Genomic DNA, 18359 nt, shown 5'->3' on the forward strand with positions numbered 1-18359 from the left:
TTACATTGTATATTACTTTATATTTTATTTTAACTGTTTTCTAATTATTTTTGTTTACTCTGGCTAGATTAATTTAGCTTAATTTTAGTCATGTTAGCTATTTTAGCTATTCAAGCTATCCAGCAGTTTGCTAGCAGATAGTGTATAATATAAGCTAGCTTTGCATGTGTAAAAATTGTGAATTTATTTAAGCACAAGTTAGCGTTCGTTCTTGTGCACCTACCTCAATGAAGATAAAAGATTGAGACAATTTTACATTGTCATATTAATGAAACTTTGTCAATGCTAGAACTCTGAACTGCAGCTCAGAGGACATAGCATATGCTGAACTTGTGATATGTAGCAAATAAGGTACTGTAGGATATGTAGAAAATGGTGATGTGGGTTTGTCGCATGTATCAACGCCACCGGTGGATGTTGCCATTAACATTTCACAGGTGTCGGGTATTGTCATTGCATATGTCGTCATCAGTACAGGAAGCCTGTTTTACTTCAGCCAGAAATTCAAGAATGATTGTTCCCGATCCAGAAAAAGGTGCAAGTGACAAGTTTATACTTCTACATTAACACAATATTTGATAAAATAATGCTCTTATTTTAAATGAATGGACAGAATGCCAACTCGCTAGCTAGCCAGTAATTAAGAGAATCAGTAGCTACAATGAGTTTAAACAATTTTATTGACAGTGTGCTAAAAATTGTCTCAGGAGACACCAGTGGGCCATAAAGAGCCAAAGTGAAACCATAACTCAAAGAACTCATTCAAAATCCCATTGACATTTGTAACATTGCAAATAACTAAAAATCCAGCCTTGGAACATAGGCTAGTTGACAGTACAGTATGTCATGTGGCTCATTTCACATTCCTACATAGTGATGGTAAGTTTTTGAAAAACAACCAAAACAATATTATTGTTCATCCGATATTTCTGTTTCTTAGCAGCCTTTGATGAACACAATTTCCCATAAGCGAATGCTGTAGAGGTTTTTAGACAGCAGAGATAGCAATTTTAGGACAATTTTCAGGACAGGTTTAGGCTAATGTAGTGGTGTAAACATTGCTCTGTGGGCTATCCTCTGTTCCACTAGCTTCTTTAACTCAATGCAAATTAGCTTGCAAATTACTCATGGGAAATGGTTTTCTTTAAAGGCCACTAAAAACATATCAAATAAATATTAGATAATTTTTCAAAAAACTGTATCCTAGATCCATATCTAAACCACACAACATATTGTTGAGAAAGCATCTGTTCCAAGGCTATTTTGTTTTTAGAGTAGTGACAGTGAGTGGGATTTTGAACTGAATGATGTTTTCTTACTTCTGGAACAGAACCAGGAAATTCCGGTTTCACTTTGGCCCTCTATACCTTCTCTCCTTGTTGCCATGATTCACTATTGCTGGAAACAGGATTTAGGACTGAAGACCCACAGGGAGAGTAATAGACTGTTTTTTGTGACAGTTTACTGAGAGGAAGTGATACATTTACATGGCAGTATTGGCTACCTAGCAACATCAATAGTCTGTCAAACAAGTATGGTTCTCTATTTGTAGTTTCCAACTTACAACTAAACCTTGAATCTCTGGTATAGGAAGGTGGCTAACAGTCAGGTGGCAGAGGTAGAATAGCTAAAAAGACGCAACTAGTAGACAGATTTGGCAGAATCTAGAGGGGGAGAGGGATTTCTTGAAGATACTCCTGAATTCAGGGCAGGCACATTATCACGGACAGGCCTTGGACCAACTAAACAGGGTTAGACACAATTATATCATGGTCAATAAAAACTGCAAGGTTAGTGTGCAACCCCACTATCAGATTTGTATGCTCTTGAAAAGCCACTCAGTCAACCTATGCTGGCATAACTCTCTGCGACTGTGATTTTAGGAAAACCATTGCTGTGATCAGTTACTTGTGAGCAGCTAGGCTAGGCCTGGGCCTATCCAGGCCGACACATGGCCACCCCCCATGATTTTCAGTATTTCAACTGGTTGCATGTGCTACAAACTAAGACATCAACCCATAGTAACCATTCTAAAACCAGCATAGAAGCAGAGCGGTTTACTGGAAGTACTGATCAAACTTCAAATATAAATGTTCCCACGAAAATTTTGCCTTTGGTATCCACAGAAAAAACATCCATGTAAGAACCTACAGTTAGCAATGCACCCTTCCGATCTTTTACAGTTTTTCAGGTCAAAATGGCATCAGGGCATGCAAAGTTACTCTCTTGACTTTTTCACCAATAATGGCCTTGGTCTTCATGAGGGTGTTCCCAGCTGAAGTTGTATTAATTTCAATATAACCTAGATATACTTCAGGCCTCCTCCCACTTATCTATGTCCAGTGAACCTCCAAAGCTCACTAGTCACCTAAACTATGTCAAACTTAAAATTGATTAATAGTTACATCAGATATGTATTTTTACTAATTTGGCTTGAAAATGATAAGATTAAGCCTCAATAAAGGCTGACATCAATGACAGTGAGAATCAATATACCCCATAGCCAATCATATTGTTTGATGTCAGTGATCCCAGTCTGACACTTGCTATCCCTCAGGGGAAACAGTAAGAGAAAAAATGAGCAGACAGACAGCAATTTGAAGATAACAAGTAAAAATTTTACTTTTGCTGGGTATTGAACACTAAACAGGACACTATGTTGACTAAAGTCAACTGAAGTCATGTAGTCTGTACACTGGTCACATGATATCCATTCTAAGTGAGGCCAGTCTGACCGTCTGCACAAAGCACAGCATATCGCCACCCAAACTTTATAACTGTAGGAGACAGCCAGCCTTATCAAGACAGCTGCCTATCCCAGTCAATGTCAGTAGGGAGAGATATGCATCACTCTGAAAGAGACAGGTCATGACCTACTGCTCCCAGGATAGAAGATGACCAGAGAATGACCCAGGGAACACAAATTTTTCCCCCACATTAGTGATTTCTGTTTTTGCCCTCTCTGCATAACTTTCTTCCTGCACACAACCTGGCCAGCCTCAAGCCTCTTATTTGTCTGAAGAGAATTTATTACTTGATTTGTGACTTATTGACGAAATGTGTACATGAGTCCAGAAGTTCCCGAATTTAGGCCTGAATTTAGTGATTGAGACCATGATGATTTGCCCTCTCTGCATACCCTGCTTCCTGCACACAACCTGGCCAGCCTCAAGCCTCTTATTTGTATTCAGATCATCACGTGTCTGAGGAGAATTTATTACTTGATTTGTGAATTATTGACGAAATGTGTACATGAGTCCAGAAGTTCCCGAATTTAGGCCTGAATTTAGTGATTGAGACCATAATGATTTGTTGAAAAAAAATCTATTGAAACAGTATTTCATGAGAGAAGTTTACACTTTTTGAATAAGAGTCTACTGAAGCCAGGGACATTTTGAAGCCATCACCTAGTGGCCGTCAGTGGTATTGCACTTTAAGGGACTTTTGCATTGGCTTCAATTTCAAGCCCTGGTTTGAAGAAGAGCGGAAGAATTATGACCAAAAAATAGCATAAAAATCCAGGTCCAGGCACTCAAGGTAGGTTTGAAAAATAGAAGGCCTTTATTTCAATGGGCTAGAGTCATTAAAAAACACACCAAAGCGTGTCGGCTTGCACCTTCTTCAGGGTCTGGTGTCACACACACTTCCATGAGCACCGGTAGTTTGAGGGACACCAGCAGCGCTCCTGGTACTTCTCTCTTTCAAGCCCTGGTTGTTGCCACTTCTACCGGACCTTATAGGATGGCAGAGCAGCTCCTTCTGCTGTTTGGATAGCAGATAATTGCCAATCATTCTCCCCACTGTAATTATGTGGTGGTAGCTGGTCAATTTTAACTTTAAAATATCTCAGACCCATACATCAAAAACATTATGCAGCATACTTTATGCTGTAGCCAGCCATTCTAATAAATATAGTAGAATTTTGTTTAACTTTGTCACAGATGATCCAAATTACACATTTGCTATATCTCAGGACACATTGAGATCAAAATAACACAAACAGCAATTTAAGATGAAAAAACTGTTTTATTGTGGTATATTTCACATCATATTATATGATTAGATCAGCCCATCAGGTGGAGTGCTTTATTCTGCCTCTTTTCCCTGTGAAAATGTAAAACAAAAAATCAACACATAATTACATACAAACATTACATACTCTACATACATATAGAGATTTTTTGTTGGTGGTTAATTTTATTAAGCATAAGGCAATCATGGTAATTTTTTCATTCATGATTTATAAAGCAAACATCTGCTCTAAACTGTTGCACAAGAGGGAATTTCATTTGATTTGTTCTTCATGAAACGTTTATATATCTACCTTGCCGGAGTCACGGCTCTTTGCTCTCATCTTGTTGACCTGGGACTCTGCAATGTCTGCACGCTCCTCAGCCTCCTCAAGCTCATGCTGGATCTTCCTGCACTTGGACAGATGAACATTGGCCTGCTCCTCCTGGAATAGCACAAATATATTTTAAAGGTATAGAAAACTATTGTTTTTTGTTCATAATAAAGAGTCCATAGTTAATTCCACATTGCCAGAGTCATTTTTTTTTAATAAAAGCTCATTACCCATTGTTGACATGTCTTGAAACTGATATGTCTCCTCAACCTGATTTAATACTAAATTATTTGCCTACCCTACCACAGTGTCAGTCTTACTTTTAAGCATCAGTTATTCTGCTGTACTTTGCAGAAGCAGGGGAGAAGTTGATATATGCAGCAGAGCTTATTTGTGGTTCAAGGTCTCAGTCTAGTGAGGGGGAGCTATTTTGTAAAAAAAAAAAAAAAACGAACTACCATAGGAAACTGAATCCCCAACCTCTGTGTCATTACACTTATTTTTGTTTCAAATGGATCAAAATTTTGGTAATTGATATAGTACTCAAGAATGATGGTGAGAATAGTAAGTAATAGTAAGTAATTAAGTATAAAAATGTTACAAACATTTTGTCTCTAGTTTACCAGGTTAGAACCTGGAAAGACAGCTGACAGGAGTAAAAAGACCCCACTGGGGCCAACTTGGACTGGCAATCCGTGTTGACAGCAGGCTAATATATCGGGTTTCACCATTTGCAGCTTCAAGTAAACTCAAGATTGATTTACACTCTCTCCCAACCAAATAGTCATTGGTTGAATGGCATTTTGTGTAATACAGGCATCAGATTTTGAAAAGGAGGAAGAATGCATAGAAAAAAAGAAATAATTTCTCTGGGTCTGCTGCTCTGACTTTGTTAGTTTAGTTTTATCAATTAAAAGTGTATGTCGGTGGTATGATGCAGCGCTTATTGTGGTATAGTTATTGCCAATAGTTGTTGTTAAGGCTAGTGGAACTAGATAAACAGTGATGTTGGCTGGACAACTCAGCGGGCCATTTGAATGTCCAAAAACACAATAAGTCTGCTTTGTGTGAAAAATAACTGACACACTATCAAGTTTTCAGTGTTGAAAATTAACATGTCCTTACCGCTTCCTCAGACTGCCTCTTGTAGGCCTTCACCTTGAGCTGTAACTTGTCAACCAAATCCTGCAGCCTGGTAATGTTTTTCTTGTCCTCTTCAGTCTGTTATAAAAAGTAAATTTGATATGTAAAAGGTGTCAAAATAACTCTTAGATTGAGTTGTACATGTTAAGTGTTAATGTGGCTGTACCTGGTAGGTGAGTTCCTTCACCCTCCTCTCATATTTGCGAACACCCTTAACAGCATCTGCTCCACGTCTTTGTTCAGCCTCAACCTCTGTCTCCAGCTCACGCACCTTCAAAAAAGCAGAAAATTCAGAAAATATTTAGAATGCATGCTTTATATGATTTCTTACATTTCTTCAACTGTGCATATTTGTAACATAACTGTCTTACCCTAGACTCGAGTTTCTGGAGCTGCTTCTTGCCACCCTTCATGGCCAGGTTCTCAGCCTCATCCAGGCGGTGCTGCAGGTCCTTAACAGCCACCTCCAGGTTCTTCTTCATCCTCTCCAGGTGAGCACTGGTGTCCTGCTCCTTCTTCAGCTCTTCAGCCATCATTGCAGCCTAGCGCAGACAGCATAAAACATTTATTAGAAATATCTTGAAAAAGCACATCTTACTTTGATTTAAATTAAGAACAAATAAAATGTAAACCTACATCAGTGATGGCCTTCTTGGCCTTCTCCTCTGCATTCCTTGCTTCCTGAACAGTGTCATCCACTTCACTCTGGATCTGAACCAAGTCAGCCTCAAGCTTCTTCTTAGTGTTCAGAAGGCTTGTGTTCTAAAAGATAAAAAATATTGTCACTTCAGTCATCAAATGCCACTAAATAAAGTGAGTATACTCACTTATTTCAGAACTGTTTAGGTTTATTATTTATAGAAAAAATAATTGAAGAAATATTCACCTGAGTGTGCAGAAGTCCAACACGCTCACTGGCATCCACCAGCTCCTGCTCAGCAATTTTGCGGCCTCTCTCTGTCTGTTCCAGGGCAACTCTAAGTTCCTCAATTTCAGCCACCATAAGACCGTTTCTGCGTTCCACCATAGCAGCTTGTTCCTTGATGTCATCCTGGGCTCTGACAGCATCATCAAGGTGCAATTGTGCATCCTGGCGAAAAATCACAGGGAAATATTTACATCAATACCAAAAAGTAGATGCACTGACTGACTATAGTCCGTGCAACAATAACTTTGTATAACAATACCTTCAGCTGTGCCTGCACATTCCTCAACTGCTTCTGGGACTCAGCAGCCTGGCGATTGGCATGGCTCAGCTGAATCTCCATCTCGTTCAGATCTCCCTCCATCTTCTTCTTGATTCTCAGGGCATCATTTCTGCTCCTGACCTCAGAATCCAGAGTGCTCTGCATGGAGTCAATCACCCTCTGGCTGTTCCTCTTGATCTGCTCCATCTCCTCATCTTTCTCTGCCAGCTTCCTGTCCACCTCACCTTTAATCTGGTTGAGCTCCAGCTGGACGCGCAGGATCTTAGACTCTTCATGTTCAAGAGTGCCCTAATGATATCAGAAATTAAAATGTTCATCTCTGCCTTCATACTTTCTATAATGTATTCATCCATTATTTGAAATTCCATTTCAGAAGATCTCCCCGAAAATGTTTTTACCTCAGCCTCTTCAAGAGCTGTCTGGATCTCAGCCTTCTCTGTCTCCACCTGCTTCTTGGACTTCTCCAGCTCATGGATGCTCTTGCCAGTCTCACCAATCTGTTCAGTCAGATCTGAGATCTCCTCTGCAGAGAGATGTATGTGTTTAATGTTGATAAGCCTTAAAATGTAAAATATAAAATTGAAAATAATCTAACTATAGTTGCTAACACAATCTGGTAGGAACTCACGTTGCAGGTTCTTGTTTTCACGCTTCATGGTCTCCAGCTGATCCAGAGCTTCCTCATAAGAGTTCTTCATCTTGAACAGCTCAGTGCTGAGAGAACGAGCCTCCTTCTGAGCTCCTTCAAGCTCTGCCTGACCCTCCTCATACTTTTGTTTCCACTCTGCCAACACCTAAATTGCACAATTTATACAGTAGGGTTACTTATTAATAAATACAATGACAAATAATTGTCATTGTCTTTGTTTTTTGGTCATACTAAATAAATGGTGGTACCTTGTCAAAGTTCCTCTGCTTCTTGTCCAGGTTGGCGGCCAGCCCATTAGCCCTCTCCACGTCAATCATGAGGTCCTCCACCTCACTCTGGAGCCTCTGTTTGGTTTTCTCCAGAGAAGCACACTTGGAGTTCACAGCCTCAATCTGCTCCTCAGCCTCCTGAAGGCGCTGGGCAAGCTTTTTCCTGTTAAAAACATGGGAATTTTGTTTCTCTGTCAAGGATTTACACAAGACTCTGTGAGTTTTGTGAGTGTTTAAATGTGTTTAAAGTATTGATTCAAATACTATTGTCAGTTGAGCTACACTATGATGCTAGCCTTGTGGCCAATTAATTGTTTAAATTTTACTCACTTGGCCTCCTCAAGCTCCTCAGTGCGCTGGATAGCATCAGTTTCATACTTAGTTCTCCACTGAGCCACCTCACTGTTGGCCTTGGACATTCCACGCTGCAGCTCAGCCTTGGCCTCCTGCTCCTCTTCAAACTGCTCCCTCAGCAGATCACAGTCATGGCGGGCTGATTGCAGTCCATGGGCAAGAGCATTCTTGGCCTGGTATCAGAAATATTATTGAATATGCAAAATTTCTAAATAACTAGTATAAATAATACCCTTTTTACACTCTTATTTCAAGTTTCTTTTACCTTAACCTCCTCTTCAATATGTCTCTTCAGCTCCTCAATCTGCTGTGTGAAGGCCTGTTTGCCTCTGGTCAGCTGGGAGACTAGAGCTTCTTTCTCTTCAATTTGACGGCCAAACTCACCTGGTGTGAAAATTGTCATTAAACATTACTTTATGTCCAATTTCTCAGTTATACACTGCAGATCACTGTAGTTGAATGCTGTTTCATACACACCATTTTCTGTCAGAAGACGTGCTTTCTGTGCACCCACATCATTGATTTGACGAAGATTTTCATCATTCTTGGTCTTTAGTTCACTAAGTTGGTCCTCAAGAGTACGGCACAGCTTTTCAAGATTTCCCTAATGAGGAAAGGTTTTCAGTATCACAGAACAGATTTTATTTATGATACTAGTTACTTGCTGTACTACTTTGGATATTAGCTTAAAACACAGTGGAATGTATTATGCACCTTTGCTTTAGCAACAGCCTCCATGTTGCTGGAGAGGTCATCAATCTCCATCTTGTATTCACTCTTTTCCTTCTCAAGCTTCTGCTTGACACGCTGGAGGTTGTCGATCTGCTCACCCAGCTCAGCAACGCTGTCAGCCTGCTTCTTGCGCAGAGCAGCAGCAGTGGCCTCATGCTGCAGGGTGGCTTCCTCAAGGTCACGACGGACCTTCTGGAACTCAGCCTCGCGCTTCTTGTTCATCTCAATCTGAGCAGCAGTGGCACCACCGGCCTCCTCCAGCCTCTCACTGATCTCCTCAAGTTCCCTGGAGAGATCAGCTCTCTGCTTCTCAACCTTGGCACGAGCAGCACGCTCAGCCTCAATCTCCTCCTCCAGTTCCTCAATACGGGCCTGTTGAATGTAGATGTGTTGTCTTTCAGTAAACTTTCACTTTTAAAACATACAGTAGGAAATGTACAGAGAAATATTTTATGTAACACTGTATGTGAGTCACCTGAAGCTCCTTGATCTTCTTCTGAAGCTGAGCGCCCATTGACTGCTCATCCTCAATCTTGCTAAGGAGCTGACTAGTTTCAAAGTCCTTCCTGTGAAAATAAAAGAGTGCATAGTAAGACTTTATCCATGCTGTTGGCCATGTCTAGAAACCTTATCATTGTTTTAGTATGAAAACAATTATTTTACTTTTTAATTTTCTCCTCAGACTGCTGTTTGTCGTTCTCAAGATCCATGATAGATTCCTGGGCCAGTTTCAGATCACCCTCAAGCTTCCTCTTGGCTCTCTCCAGGTCCATACGCAGCTTCTTCTCTTGCTCCAAAGAACCCTCAAGCTGCACATTAATACGTAGTTAGTTATATGTATATAGTGTGTAATTATCATGTTCAAGAAGAACCTTGTTTTTTCAATCTAAGTGACTTACATCATCCACTTGCTGCTCAAGCTTGGTCTTTGACTTGGTCAGTGAGTTGACTTTGTCCTCCTCAGCTTGCAGGTCATCAAGAGTCTGCTGATGAGCCTCCTGAAGGGCTTTCTTCTCCTTGGTCAGCTTAGCAATGCTCTCATCCTGAGAGGCCATCTCCTCAGTCAGATTCTTCACCTAAGTTTGCAAGAAAGATGTTGTTATCAATCGTTAACTTTGATAATGTTACTTGATCTGCTATATATAGTAATATTTACAAACCTTGTTCTCAGTGGCATGTTTCTCCTTTTCCACTTTGGCCAAGGTCAGCTCCAGGTCATCAATATCCTTCTTGAGCTCAGAGCATTCATCCTCCAGCTTTCTCTTCTTGGCAGTAAGCTCAGCATTGATTTCCTCTTCATCCTCCAGTCTCTCAGTTGTCTCTTTGAGTTTGGCCTCCAGCTGAATCTTACTCTTGATAAGTCCCTCACATCTCTCCTCAGCATCTGACAGATTCTCTGATTCCTAGTTCACATTGGGAAAAAGGTGTGAGCACTTCAACAGTTTACAGACACAAACTGAAAAAAGGGTTAGGGGTTAGCTGCAGTTCTTTTGGTGTCTACGTACAGATGCTACTTGCAGCTGCAGATCGTTCTTCTCCTGCAGGAGAGACACCATCTTTTCCTCCAGTTCCTTCTTCTTGGCCAGAGCGGTAGCCAAGTCTTTTTCCATCTTCTCATAGTTCTCCTTCATCTGCATCAGCTCCTTCTCAGTTTCAGCACTCTTCAGCAGAGGCTTGATCTTGTAGTACACCTTCATCCATGGCCAGTGTTTGACATTCATGAATGAACGTACGTTGTACTGGATTGTAAAGACGGCATCCCTGCGCACAAAAAGTTGCTGTTATGGACAATGTTGTGAATTTTTCATACCATGACTGTGTGTAGGATTAACTGTTTTAAACATGCCTCCTTTCCATCATCTTCACAAACTCCCTTCTCATGAGGAACCCACGGCAGATAGCCTGAGTCATGGTAACAAGATTTGCCAGCTTTTCATCTCTCATTTCCTCAAGGGTACCCAGCAGACCAGCCTTGAAGAACACCTAAACAAATAGAAAATTACAAATGAATGTTTGCACAATAAAGTTAAACATTGAAACTGGGATGAACTCAGAGTTCACACCTCACACTATGTAAAACAAAGAAAGAGGATTTTCACCTACATAACCTTTCAAAATATGTTTTCATGAATGGCCCCATCCTGGGGGCTCTGGATCTAAACCAACGATTAATCACTTTTTCCCTCACCCATTGTCCTACTTTGCACTAAATTCATTAAAATTGGGTTAGTAACATAAAACAAACTGAGCAACTCAACCTCCTTTGTAAGCATGCCAAGGTAAAATAAGGAAAGCGAAGTGCTTACCTTGGTGTGTCCAAATCTGTACTGGTCATGATCAATATCGATTGAACCAAGCAGCTTCTCTGCAGCCTTCTTGTTGTCAATGAACTGGCCCTCAGGGATGACGCTGGCATTCAGTACCTTGTACCTTTTCATTAGAGAGTTAATGGTCAATGTAAGGACTTTGTAGTTTTTGTCAAATATTAGAAGATGTTAAGAACATATTCATTGATACCTCTGCTTGAAGTCACCGTAGAGGATTCTGCTGGGGAAACCTTTTCTGCAGATTCTGATACCCTCCAGCACACCGTTACACCTGAGCTGGTGGATGACCAGGAAGTTCTCCATCAGACCTGTAAGAAAGACATAATCACTTATTCATTTTTTGAATAGTTATTGTCCTTGTTAAAGCAGCACAAAATTATGTAAACCATACCAAGAAGATTTAAGATTACATTATCTATGTACCTGGAGTCTTTGACTCATTGGGAATCAGACAGCGCACAAAGTGAGGATGGGTGCTCCTCAAGTTAGTCATCAGCTTGCCCAAGTTCTCCTGTAGATCCAAAACAGTAAATCTTGTCATAAAATGTAACACATGTGAGTTTGAGTATAAACTGAAATATGATGTTATGCCTAGGTTTGCAATGTTAAACCTTACCCTAAACTGTGAAGACACAGTCTGCATAGAACCACCCTTCTTCTTGCCTCCCTTCTTTCCGGTATCTGTTGATAATTTTAAGTAGAAAACATTTTGTTAGAAAGAGACTTCATATTTCCATGAACACATTCTACAGTTAGTTAAAATACACAGTATCTGCAACCTTAAATATGTTTTAGTTTACTGTTGTTAATTTCATACCCTCAGCAGCAGCAGGAGGATACAGAAGAGCCAAAAGTTTAACTGAGGACTTCTGGTACAGCTGCAGGACAGACTCATTCAGTGGGTCCTTGTTCTTGTCAAGCCAGCCACAGATATTGTAGTCCACAGTACCAGCATAGTGCACCAGGGAGAAGTGGGCCTCAGCCTTGCCCTTGGCTGGCTTTGGCTTCTCAAATGCTTTATTTTTGCCAAGATGCTGGTCATACAGCTTGTTCTTGAAGGATGTGTCCGTGGCCTTGGGGAACATGCACTCCTCTTCAAGGATGGAGAAGATGCCCATGGGCTGTAAAAAAGTGGGAAGAAGTTTGTCATTAAAGGAATACATGAAGTTGTATTAATAACAATTATATAGAATCACAAAACTAAGTGCTTACCTTTTCAATCAGCTCAATACAGGCAGCCAAGTCCATGCCAAAGTCAATGAACTCCCAGATAATGCCCTCCTTCTTGTACTCTTCTTGCTCCAGCACAAACATGTGGTGGTTGAAGAACTGCTGCAATTTCTCATTGGTGAAGTTAATGCACAGCTGTTCCAATGTGTTGAACTGTGAGGGAGAAAGGATTAGGGTGATCAATAGAAATCAATAAAAATACCTTGTCATAAACAAATCAGCTTTGTTAGGAATGAACCTTACATCAAAGATTTCAAAGCCAGCAATATCCAGGACACCAATGAAGAACTGCCTGGGCTGTTTAGTGTCCAACATCTGGTTGATACGGATGACCATCCACAAGAACATCCTCTCATAGATAGACTTTGCAAGGGCAGTCACTGAGTTCAGCACCTGAAAAAAGAACAGAGAAAAGATATGATTTTTTTATTCAAATCAGTCAGCTATTCTGTAATATACTGAATTACTGATAGTCTGAACTTCTTCTAATGACAGAAATGAGACAAAAGAATGAAATACAACAATATAGCCTAATTCATATCAATTTCATATTTTTCTTGGAATACTTTTCCATTAGTGCATTTTTATGATACAAAGAATTTATCAAAAGTAGAACTAACTTGCATACTGCATGTTACAAATCTGTGAGGGACTAACAAAACTTTGCCAGGTTTTCCCTAATAAAGTTTCTGCTGAATAACTTCATTGGTGCTAACTTGACTCTGTTTTAACATAAATATAACTTGTAAATTAATAGAAGAAGTTGATTACCTGAGGTACAGTCTGTCCCTTGGTGACAAACTCATTTCCGACCTTCACTCTGGGATAGCACAGAGCCTTCAGCATGTCAGCGGAGTTTAGACCCAACAAGTAAGCAACCTTGTCAGCATCTGAAAATAGTTTTATAGTTAATAATACAGTATGTGACAGAGATTGTCGGTAATGACATAACAGAAACCTGTCTGGTAAAGGACCTTACCACTTTTCTCAAGCTATTCAATTTGAGATAACACTCAATACTCACCCTCTGTGCCATCAGGCTCAGCCTGCTCCTCACGCTGCTTCTGCTTGAACTTCATGTTACCATGGTGGATGACAGCACCAGTCATTTTATAGATGCTCATCTTCTCCTCATTACTGAAGCCCAGGATATCAATAGCATTCTGTGTGCAAAGGAGGTGTCCATATGAAACACATACACTTAATAAAATGTGATTATTTAAAAAACTTGTTTTTATGTTGCATTTAATACATAAAATATTTTAACATATTTTGAAGATGAGATCACTTACATCGGTGGCATCCAGCTCCTCTTTGTCATCAATGCTGGCCACTGTGATCTGACCCATGCTGATCATGGGGAAGTCATAGGGGTTGGTTGAAATGAGTGACATTTCTGGAGATCAAAAAAGGGTGAAATGTTCATCATATTATGTTTCATATTAATAATATAAGTAAGTCTAACATTGTATAACGACTCAGTCTGCTTACCAATCAGCTCAGGCTTGTGGTTGGTCATCATTTGGTAGAAGATGTGGTAGCCTCTCTCATCAGGAAGCTGGAATGTCACTCTAGACTTCTCCAGCAGATCTACAAATGTTGTTCATGAGTCACAATTTGGCCAACTTTCAGTCTAAGTTATATGTATTTAGTTATAAGAATTTGTGACTTACATGTCTCAATATCAGCACTAGCCAATTTGCCAGATGTTCCAAAATGGATTCTGATGAATTTACCCTGTTTGGAACAAAGGAACATTTAACTTTCTTCCACCTGGGCAATGTGCAACAAGACCTTTCTCATGTGAAGAAATCGCTCCATACTTACAAAACGAGAAGAGTTGTCATTTCTCACAGTTTTGGCATTACCATAGGCCTCCAGCAAGGGATTGGCTGCAATAATCTGATCCTCCAGTGACCCCTACAATCCAGGATTAGAGTTGATATCAGCAAAGGACTGTATTTTTTCTCCTGGAAACATATTCTATAATTTTAGGAATGTTAACATACCTGCATCTTTCCTGTGTCCTTCTTCTTGTCTCCACCAACTGAGATTGTTGCAAAGTACTGGATGACACGCTTGGTGTTCACAGTCTTTCCAGCACCAGATTCTCCACTGGATATAGACACAGACTCATAAGAATTTGATCAAGATATTTGATTATATTGTAAAGTTCAACAAATGTAACACTTACGTGATCAAGACAGACTGGTTCTCCCTATCTGTAAAAATGAAAAACAAAGCGATTAACTGTATTTCTGCAAAAGAAACCTCTCTGTACTGATAAATTCTACATTGTTAAGGACATACCACAAAGCATGAACTGATAAGCGTTGTCAGAGACAGAGAAGATGTGGGGTGGAGCCTCCATACGCTTCTTGCCTCTATAGGCACTTACAACTTCAGCATCGTACACTGGGAGCCACTTGTAGGGGTTCACAGTGGCGCAGAACAACCCAGAGTAGGTCTGAAAGTGATCATGGAGACATTACAGTTAACTTCATGTTTTCTACAAGCACTGTAGAGTAATTTTCAATATTTCTATTTGCTCAGTATCAGATTGTCTTACGTAGATCATCCATGCTGCATAACGCTCTTTAAGGTTATACAAGACAGAGGCTTCATTGAGATGGGTCATCATGACCATGTCCTCAATTTTGTCGAATTTGGGAGGGTTCATTGGACAGACGTCATCTTCTTTAACTGTCTTCTCCTGGAACAGGACATTGTTCACAATGAGAACTGATCACATTTATCTCCCATTTGAGTCAGACTGTATGATACCAACCTCCTCTGTGTCCAGGACTTTGACGGTGACTTTGCCACCCTCTTTCTTGAGTATTGTTGCCTTCAGGTACAGCTCTTTGGCATCGGCCACATAGCAGGCTGTCTTGGCATCAAATGGTTTGCTTTGAGCCTCAATTCTCTCCTTCTCTGGTTTACGGAGATAAATGGCAGCTTTGCCATAAATGGCCATTTCCGCGTCTGTACTCATGGTGGCAGCTGTTGTCTGTGAGGTAATTACAAAGAAGAGTGAGTTTTGTCTTACAACTTCTTCAGTGCTCAAGTCTGAACAGCCCTGAATAATCAAGTTCAACTAAATAATTAACAGACAAGTGATTTCATCATAGCTCATTCAAAATTATTTTCTAGACAGTGATGAGAAGTGATAATATTAACAGTATGGACAGACCAAAACTGTAACTGCATGAATTGTTTCACATATCTACAAATTATAAAATAGTGGAAAGTTGTTCATACCTGACCCTCTCTCTTTCAAAAGTCTGTTATATTCCACAATCCTGTTGAAAACATATCACATATTTGTAGTTCAAAATTAAAGGTCTGCTCAACAAATGTATTAATAATAATTAATATTTAAATGTTTTAAATAAGGAATATCTTCAAATTCTCCTAAGCACAGCACATAGAAGATATACTTACCACAAGCAGGTGTCTTCAAGGGTCCTGTACCACAGACTGACATGCTGTCTTGGACTCCTTATATTGAATCCAGTTTGCTTACACAGCGAAGGTTAAATCTGGGACACATGCCAAGTATGGTGTGGGTAACACTAAAAGCAGACATCCATCCATCTGTTGCTAGTGTATACCCTTTATGTTTTAGATGTCAATCAGTAAAGGCAGCTCCAGTTCCTTTCTAAATATTTTTTCATGAGTTTTTAAAAAAAATAACAACTTAAAACTTTTTTTTTCATAACATGACAATACATCATAATAGACAAGGGTAGGAATGAAGGTTTATTTTTTATATGACATTATATAGCCTAAGGAGGCTATATAACCATTTTTATTAATATTGGGATCTCCAAATAGCTTCTTATCATATCCTGTGGCCTTGGCCATGATTAAGACTTTGTCTATCAGATTGCATTTCAGCCACATTTTCCAGTTCTTGTCACACATGGCACAGGTGTTTTCAGGCTCCAATTCTATTTTCTGCCTTTCCAAACATAACTTCGTAGAAAGGCTTTTCCCTATTATGACGCAGCCCAGTGGCACATTACATCATTATTATTCATGACTATTGTAAGTTTTGCACATATGAATCTCATCTTTTTCAAATGCTGAAATATTCTCTTTGAGTATTTGTCAAATAGTAATAATTCCATGTCTTGAGATTCCAAGACATGTTCTCCTGATGTACCCAATAGTGCAGGATGGGAAAGAAACCCCATCACTTTTTGCAATTCCAAGCTGCCAAACTCATAGTTGGATTGATGTGCTTACGAGAGGGGATACCTTGAATTGTATGATATATAATAGCTGTGACTCAGGGTCGTTATTGGAATCCATTGTTGCTGCTATGAATCCAAAGTCACAACAGCTGTTGTTGTCTTTCACCAAATAGTGACATCAAAGTTTTTCAGTGGCAACATTCAAGCTTATACGTGGTGGATATACTGTTGGGGAGTGAAAATGTTTGCATATTGGAAGTTTGCTCACTAGTTTCCTTCAGCATTGTTTTTGTGTAAACTGTATAAGGAATGAATGTTACTTTGGCCACTTAATAGGAGCTTTACAAACAGCTTATATGTATGCTATACAAACACAATATGCATAGTTCATGTTGTAGCCTATCATTTTGAAGAAAGCTGAGTTTTGTATATTAAGTTTGATTAATTGTGTTTTATATAGCTCTGATTGAAATGTAATATTTGTTTCTTAGAGGAAACAATGTGGTGAAAATGACAGTCATTTAAGACCATTAATATATTAAAAAGAGCCTTTCTTAATTGCACTTTTCCCCTATCTGTTCACTTTAAGAAGTTGTTTCTCAGCCTTTTCCTGTCACTTCATTCCTAGGTCCCATAATTTTCATGGATTACTGAGTCCAGATCTATCAATGTGGTGAGTTCATAATTTTAGTACATTATTTTTCTGTTCAATTTTTATGAGCATGCAAGGGAGCTCTTACTGACTTCTCATTCTGCTTATTATTCAGCCTGGTGATGTTTTTCTTCAGTTTGTAGTATAAAGTGTACATGCAAGTTTTAATATTTTCACTGATAACTGTGTAGGTTGGATTTATTTGATGCATTTTTTTTGTGTTAAACATCAATGTATTTGTAGGTTAGTTCAACCTCCTCACCTTTAACTGCATCTGCTGCTCCAAATCTCTTATCTTTAAAACTCAACCTCTAATTATTTAGTTTCTGAATGTGCTTCTTGCCACCCTTTACTTCTCATCCCCATCCAGGCAGTGCTGCAGGTCCTCAGCATCAACTTCCAGGTTCTTCTTCATTATCTCCAGGTGAGTTTCATATTAAATACAGGACAAATGAAATTTAAACCTATTTTAGTGATTTCCCTCTTTGCCCACTCTGCATGCCTTGCTTCCTGCACAGTGTCTACCTCACAACCTGGCTAGCCTCAGGCCTCTTTTTGTATCCATTATCTCCAGGTGATTTTCATGTAAAATAGAGAACAAATGAAATTTAAACCTATGTTAGTTGTGAAGGAACTGTCAGGAGACCGGGTTGTCTTATGCAGGAACATTTATTGAAGCTCAATCAAGGACAGAGTTACATTACGAGTGAAAACACTATGCAGTGCCACTCAATTCTGCAGTCTACTTCCTAAAAAGAGTATTTAAACCCCTCACCAAACCCTTAACCTTACTATGTGTCCAAATAAGGTTATTCTTTACTCATCTATGCCTCTACTGGGTATTGAACACTTAACAGGACACTATGTTGACTAAAGTCAACTGAAGTCATGTAGTCTGTACACTGGTCACATGATATCCATTCTAAGTGAGGCCAGTCTGACCGTCTGCACAAAGCACAGCATATCGCCACCCAAACTTTATAACTGTAGGAGACAGCCAGCCTTATCAAGACAGCTGCCTATCCCAGTCAATGTCAGTAGGGAGAGATATGCATCACTCTGAAAGAGACAGGTCATGACCTACTGCTCCCAGGATAGAAGATGACCAGAGAATGACCCAGGGAACACAAATTTTTCCCCCACATTAGTGATTTCTGTTTTTGCCCTCTCTGCATAACTTTCTTCCTGCACACAACCTGGCCAGCCTCAAGCCTCTTATTTGTCTGAAGAGAATTTATTACTTGATTTGTG

General features: G+C 39.6%; 1 protein-coding gene and 1 long non-coding RNA gene across 5 annotated transcripts in view; one reads left to right on the forward strand and one right to left on the reverse strand.

Moving 5' to 3' along the window:
• Positions 1–541: 541 nt before the first annotated feature.
• On the reverse strand, positions 542–15486 carry LOC121897793 (myosin heavy chain, fast skeletal muscle-like). The gene is made up of 39 exons (XM_042412519.1): positions 15046–15486; positions 14827–14970; positions 14568–14724; positions 14452–14479; positions 14267–14372; positions 14085–14177; positions 13931–13994; positions 13749–13847; positions 13550–13653; positions 13282–13420; positions 13029–13147; positions 12501–12650; positions 12240–12410; positions 11845–12148; positions 11644–11708; positions 11451–11538; positions 11218–11335; positions 11007–11130; positions 10547–10683; positions 10206–10461; positions 9861–10103; positions 9600–9776; positions 9364–9509; positions 9176–9266; positions 8683–9072; positions 8446–8572; positions 8234–8352; positions 7945–8141; positions 7594–7777; positions 7325–7490; positions 7095–7219; positions 6676–6984; positions 6375–6578; positions 6125–6250; positions 5860–6030; positions 5655–5759; positions 5471–5566; positions 4325–4456; positions 542–4104 (listed from the first exon to the last, which is right to left on the reverse strand). Exons 1-39 carry the CDS (start codon positions 15250–15252, stop codon positions 4087–4089), a joined length of 5799 nt encoding a protein of 1932 aa, XP_042268453.1. The 5' UTR covers positions 15253–15486; the 3' UTR covers positions 542–4086.
• Positions 5933–18359, forward strand: part of LOC121897796 — a 48334-nt gene continuing 35907 nt past the window's right edge. For all 4 annotated transcript variants that reach the window (XR_006096286.1, XR_006096287.1, XR_006096285.1 and 1 more), the window contains exons 1-3: positions 5933–5979; positions 17085–17129; positions 17479–17532. This is a non-coding gene — a long non-coding RNA (uncharacterized LOC121897796). The remainder of the gene's footprint in view (positions 5980–17084; positions 17130–17478; positions 17533–18359) is intronic.

This window comes from Thunnus maccoyii, chromosome 5, assembly GCF_910596095.1.
Source record: "Thunnus maccoyii chromosome 5, fThuMac1.1, whole genome shotgun sequence".
Classification (NCBI taxonomy): domain Eukaryota; kingdom Metazoa; phylum Chordata; class Actinopteri; order Scombriformes; family Scombridae; genus Thunnus; species Thunnus maccoyii.

Excerpts from the sequence above, each read along its gene's own strand:
- LOC121897793 (XM_042412519.1), bottom strand. The coding sequence starts at position 15,252 with ATGAGTACAGACGCGGAAATGGCCATTTATGGCAAAGCTGCCATTTAT. Across the intron at positions 9,777-9,860 it reads AACATGCCACTGAGAACAAG|GTGAAGAATCTGACTGAGGA; the intron begins GTTTGTAAATAT and ends TTGCAAACTTAG. Across the intron at positions 6,031-6,124 it reads CCAAGAAGGCCATCACTGAT|GCTGCAATGATGGCTGAAGA; the intron begins GTAGGTTTACAT and ends TGTCTGCGCTAG.